Below are 6,461 nucleotides of genomic sequence, written 5' to 3'. Positions count from 1 at the left end.
TCTTTCCCTGTCCCATCAGTAAAAATTTGACACTTCAAGTTGTCAGTAAAATATTTACACATCTGCCTGTGCTTCCACTGGCTCACATAAGGTCTCTCCTCCCAATAGCTCGCTAAACACTCATCTCTCTATTTCAAACTCTCTCCCTCAGCGTCCGCCTCACCAACTTGTTGACATCATTTTTCTAGTTTGTCTTTCAAAATCATACACACTCCCACTAGGCTCCTGTCTCTGACTCTACATCAAGCCTCAAACATAATTGCCCACCTCTCTCGTTTCTACTTTAGAATATTGTGCTCTGTCCCTGTAAACACACTAGTGCCACTGCTCAAAGCCTTAAACCAATACCTCAAGCCTCACCTTCAGCAACTTCCAATCAATTTTATTGAATTGTAAACTCATAACAAATATCCCTTCCCATATTTGCACTACAGCAGCTATTCTTCTGAGCTAAAATCATCTTTCAGTTTCTTCATGCCCAGATCTGAGTGGAAATTCCACATAATCCCCTGCCCCTTTCTCTTAGCTTTTTCATGGAAACTATTCATACCTAAGATTGGGGTCAGAAAATAAAAGACATTTACTTAACTAGTACGGTTTACCACATAACATGGTTTTTATGTTATGAGTAATCCCTGCTGCAACATATTGTTTTTTATACAAGCTAGTTTTCAGAATAACGAAACAAACTACCATGAGTCCCAGTCCCCATCTCCTCAACTCTCCTCTTTCCTTTCAAGATTTGCATAAATTTTAGCAAAGCTAATTATCATATTTCTTATCACAGAACAAGTGAAAACTAAAATATATAAATCTTGATGCTAGCACGAGATGGAAAAGCTGTTGAGCAATGATATAGAGTTTAGACTTTAGAGTAGTTTGTCCACTAATGAGCAGCGTTGCAGCAATAAAGACTGCATTGGATATATCAAGTAAACTCTAAATTTTGAGAGAATATTGTGATTTGTGAGTCAACTTTTTTGTGTTGTATGGCTGGCCATATAGCAACCAGAACATCATATTGAAAAGGCAAAGTTTAATTGGGGAGATATGGGAAGGGTACAGAAGATTTTCATACAAATATATGGCATATTCCATTATTGAAACTAGAGTCTTCCTGAAAGAATTTCCACAAATGATGCCAAATTGTTCTATAGAGAGCAGAAAGGACAGTACCTGTATCTTTTGGCCAACATATTCTAATCTCTCAAAGCAAAATCGAGGATGCTCAAATTTGTACTTGGATGGATGCAGGAAACAAAGCTGCAATTGGATAAGATATTCAACATCAGCAAACTTTCAAACTTCTAACTACTAACTACCCACTTTACATCTTCCATAGAAGAGTCTCAGAAGATCCAAGTTGACTTCTGAATCAAATATATTGACCGTTATCTAATTAAACTATTAATACACTTAAAACTTGAGCTGAGAGGTTCTAAGGCGGAACTGTGCTGTCATGATGCAGTGAACTGTACAAAGGTGAGAAAATTACATACCAACTACTAAACAGCTAAACCAGGTAAAAACAGAATGGTCAAAAGCAATAACAATTAACTTTCCTGAATTCCACACAAAAACTTAAAGTATCACTGTAGGTGTAATATGTCTGTAATTTTGACAAACCAAACTTTAAGGCTTTAACCCTCACTACTATCGCTAAACATTTTTTATGCCATTTAACATGAAGACTGAGAAGGGATTATGGGAAGAACCATTGAGAGTTGTTTGTTCACTTGTTCAGAAACATAGTAAACATATAGCCAGCCCTACTCTAGCAAGAGAACCCAGATTTCTGCATTAAATACCCAGAATGGGAATAGGGAAAAGTAGAACAAGAGGCAGTAATAAAGCTACCTGCAATCCAAGCCCAAGCTCTACGTTCCTGGCTTCAGTAATTTCTGGAATTCTGTCTGTCATTTCTAATGGATATCCAAGTGTTCTCAAAACTTGGGGTCTGCTATCATAATCCCATATATTTCCTCTGAACCGATGCATGCCAGGGGGAACACAAGCTCTAAACAGCCTTGGATGAGCAAACAGAGCATCTGCAGGAGGCTGAATGAAGAACAGTAAACATCATTTCTGCATCAATAAAATAATATTCTATTGTAGGAAAGGAATGGTGCATCAGAATTGGTAATAGTGCAGAAAACACAGTTGAAGTGGCTAAGGAATCAGATTATACAAGTATGAGCTTTGTGAAATCGAGCAAAATAAGTGGATCTTGACGTGCTAACTATTAAAAAATATATATAAAATATATAAATAATATTCTTAACAGAAGTTAAGAGTATAGCTTGCCTTATAAGCTACTATATCTTGCCAGTTTAGCTTGCTTTCAAACTCAGCAGATACATAATCGACGTCTTCAAGTTGTCTGCGCAACTTGGGCTGGCAATTCTCAGCGTCTGGATCCATTCCAAAGACTTCAAAAAGTACGCGGTAGACTTCTGGAAGACCAAAACAAAGATAGATTGCTCCAAACAAAGCCCAAAATACCGACCTACCATAGAATAACAAATGTGAAATTGCAGCGAACAATTCATTTCAGAAATAGATAATGAGCAAAGACCAACTCAATCATATAAGATGGTTCGTAGTTCTACTACAAAATGATTACCCTAAGAAAACATCAAATGGAAAGTTAAGAATTCAACATTTTTGTCTTTCTTTCCTATGTCATGTTTAGACAGTTAGCTAGCCAAGCATCTTATTTTGAATCCATTAATCATCAAACAGCTTCAGCTTGAAAAGGAAATAGCAACAGATATAAAGGCCATTGATCTCATAAATATTTATTTAAACCTATAGTTTATATCACTAATTTGTCATCCCGCAATCCCATTTTTAGGGTTTGGCGCTCCGCACTGCATTCTCTAAGACTGTCAACATAGATCCTAACACATCAATTCATTTTGGCCAGTCACATGAAATGGTCATAGACCAGTTATATGATATCTAACAGACCCCATCAAATAAATTACCCAATGTGAGAAGAAGTATAGCTAACTCAGTTATCGAATCATATTTAACTATGATTTCACTTTGTTACATCATTTATTAAAATATCTCAACAAATACCAACTACATAGTAAAATATGGTTGGATAGCATGGTAAAATTCTATTTCACAATGCATAGTTATCAAACTATTGTAATTTGTAAATACACAAAATTCAACCAGCAATAAGTAGTTGCACTAACATAATATCAAAATTATAAATTAAAAGGGAAGAAAAATTATAACTTACTTAACAGGTCCTTCTCTGTCCTTCCTCACAATCTTATCCATATTATCATAAGGAAATATCAAATTCTGCAAACTAGCAGCTTTAATCCACTTAGGCAAATTCTCCTTCCCTATCAATCCAAACACTCTCTCCCTCATTGGACCCGGCGATTCCCTTGGATACCTCTGCAAGAAGAATTCACCCAATGCCAATTCAAGCACAAACTGCCCCAAAAAACACAACCTCGAATGCCCAGACTTCACGTGTTTCGTTTTCGATCTCTCACAAGAAGGATGCTGAAACGCTAAATACAACAGAGTGTCGAATTGTTTTGCAGGATTATCATCCTCTAGTGTCTCTGAAGGTTCAAGTGAGTACCCTAGAGCTTGTTTCGCTTCGAGTAAATACTCTTCAATCCAAATTTTATCCGCATTGTTGAGACGCGACGAAGGTAAACAAGAACTCAACAGAGGGAACGATTTGAGAGATAGTTGAGGGCTATTGAGAAACCTTTCTGCTAATTTTTTATCGTCTAGTGGTGGTTTTAAGATGTACCTTCTTGGAGGTCCTTTTGATTTTGGAGAAGTGAGTTTTTTGCGTTCTGCGAGTTCTTTTAGAAGTCGTTGAGGATTGTTTTTAGGGAGGTCTTTTGTTGGATCTATGGTAACTGCGAAAACGCGATTTTTAGGGTTTTGGGATTTGGAGTTTTTTATTAAAATTTGGATAGGGAAGGGAGACAATGAGGATGAGAATGAGAAGTTAGTTGGTGGGGTTGGGCATGGTTTTGGGGAGAGTGAAAAGGAGGAAGAGAGTTCCATTGTTGTTGGCAGGTGTAAATGAATTGTGATGGGAAACGGTGGTGGTAGAAAGTGGGTTGTGAACATTAATATGATTGATTCGTGGATTTTTGTATCGGTTTTGACACCATAGATGACGGGGTTGGGGAGTTGGCGTGGTGATGAGTTTGCAGGGTTTTTGACACTCACAGGGTTGGATAAGGTGAAGCAAAATGTCACACACTTCGTTTGGATAAAACACTTGTTACTTATGATATTTGTTTCACATTGATTTTAGAAAAATGTTTCATAAACCTTTGTACACCTAATCAACTCTTTCAAAGAGATAGCCAGAGAAAATGAATATCAGAAAATTAAGGAAGTGAAATATGAGAATTCTTGATTTTATTTGCAGTTGTTTTTGACACATCTGATAAGATAAGGCATACTTTCATTAATCGGTAAATCACCGTTTTAATAACTAAAGAGTATATTGTTGTCCATTTGGTATTTTATAAAAAAATTAAATTAATTTCTGAATCAATAAAATATCATAGTAAATTGTATATTATTTTGATAATTCGATCATTAATTTAAATTTTTTAAATCATAAGTTAAGATCTTTTCCACTTGTGTATTCTTTAGCTTTTAATGCGAATTCATAATAGAGTTTTTAATTTTTTTTTATAAAATTAGTGGATAAAAAAAATTCTTAGTACTATTCAAGGATTCTTCTTATATACATAACTAAGAGTGTTTTATACTTTCAATGGCTAAAATAGTAGTTTATATTTTGTTTAACCATCCAATATTTTTAAGAATATAAGTGAAAATGTCGATTAAATAAAAAAAATTGAAATTTGTTTAATCATATATTATTTATTATATAGAAATTAAAATTCCAAATTGAATGAAGTTGTAACCTGCTTAATAATTCTAAATATTATCATTTTCAAATATTTATTTGAAACTTTGAGATAACTTTTTAGGTTTTGGATTTCCTTTTTTAAATTGAAAAAATTGTTGTTCATGATTATGTGCTTTTCCATTAGCCTCCTCTAGGGCTAATACCAACCCTCTTTTATCATCTTTATCATTTTGTTTTTAATCTTTTCATAACAATTTGCTTGAAGTTTATCATTTGCAACACAGATTTTTGATGGTGTCACTTGCACTTCCTTTCAAATAAAAAGAGGATGGAAAAGCCATTAAAATTAAAGAAAAGGCCGTGGCACAATTGGGCTCCTAACAGGCTAACAACACGTTGTTTGTGACCCTCATTCTTTTTGTTGGGCGAATGCTATTTTCACCATCTACTTTTGTTATTATCACTTAAATTTGTTTGGGACTTAAGTATAGGAACAAAATGAAGTATTTATTTTATTTTTTAAAATTAAAAAAATTATAAAATAATTCTTAAAATAAATTAAGTCAATTGAGACATAATATAATAGGTTATCATATTTAAAAAAAATTAAAATATATATTAAAATATGAATGTAATCCTTAAATTTCTTCCCTCCAAATCTTTCTAAATTCAACTATCAGTTATTGGATTAATCTACTAATAGTTGGTTTTCAAAAATTTTAATAATTTTTTTAATAATCCTTATTAGTTCAATTCAATATAGCTTTTTTTTTACTATTTTATATATTTCAAATGTAATCGATGATTGATATTTCGAAAGTTAATTTTTATAATATTGTTAGTTATATTTTGTATCAAAATCTATTACTTTACCTTTTTTTTTATTATTAAAATATATTTGATTGGAGGAGTTTGGAGGGGAGGTAATATTTATTATAAAAAAATGTGTTTGGTTCAAATTTTAGAAGAGTAATTGAGGAGAGTAAAATAGTTAACTTAGTTATTTTTGTTCTCCTTCTATTTTGAAAGAATTTAGAAGAAAGGAGATGAACTCCGAATAACTAAAAAACTATTTAAAATTTATCCTCTCCTCTTCAAAATAAACACAAAATATTTAAAATTTAGCTTTCATCTCATCTCCTTATTTGAATTAAATATGTCTCTACTTTTCTATTCTCGCTTCCTCTTCATTAAAATTTCTTATCTCCTCGGTCTTAAACCACACTAAAAAATCTTAGCAACTCAGCCTAGAATTGCGATTTCCTATAGTATACAGTAACGAAAGAACACATTTTTACATTTATACAGAAATTAATATCAAGAGTTTCAAATTGAACAATTCATATCACACAACTAATTTTACTATGTCAAACAATCTCAATAATATATCTAAATCGAGAACTGTTACGCAAGTGCGTAGAAATAGAGAATCCGATTCCCACGCGGTGAACCTTTGCCAATATATAAAACACACAAATAACCCAAACAAATTTGGAACTTCTTCTAACATGACTATATAAGCAATATGACAACAATGACGATCACTTTTAGCCATACATTCAGGTCAAAATTTAATAAATGATTT

The 6,461-nt window shown here is 32.9% G+C and overlaps 1 protein-coding gene across 2 annotated transcripts in view; it reads right to left on the bottom strand.

Annotated features, from left to right (window-relative positions):
• Positions 1–4,267, bottom strand: part of LOC101500174 (ribonuclease III domain-containing protein RNC1, chloroplastic) — a 5,282-nt gene extending 1,015 nt beyond the window's left edge. Inside the window, exons 1-4 of one of the 2 annotated variants that reach the window (XM_004511806.4) lie at positions 3,254–4,267; positions 2,305–2,506; positions 1,858–2,058; positions 1,177–1,263 (exon numbers count right to left, since the gene is read on the bottom strand). In XM_004511806.4, coding sequence (XP_004511863.1) covers positions 1,177–1,263; positions 1,858–2,058; positions 2,305–2,506; positions 3,254–4,116 — 1,353 coding nt within the window. In that variant the 5' untranslated portion in view covers positions 4,117–4,267. Of the gene's footprint in view, positions 1–1,176; positions 1,264–1,857; positions 2,059–2,304; positions 2,507–3,253 lie in introns of those variants that run through there. The other variant, XM_027337538.2, reaches the window with a different exon arrangement.
• Between the last annotated feature and the right edge of the window lie 2,194 nt (positions 4,268–6,461).

Source organism: Cicer arietinum, chromosome 8, assembly GCF_000331145.2.
Source record: "Cicer arietinum cultivar CDC Frontier isolate Library 1 chromosome 8, Cicar.CDCFrontier_v2.0, whole genome shotgun sequence".
Lineage (NCBI taxonomy): Eukaryota > Viridiplantae > Streptophyta > Magnoliopsida > Fabales > Fabaceae > Cicer > Cicer arietinum.
The sequence above is the reverse complement of the archived record's forward strand: the minus strand, read 5'-3'. Positions and strand labels throughout refer to the sequence as shown.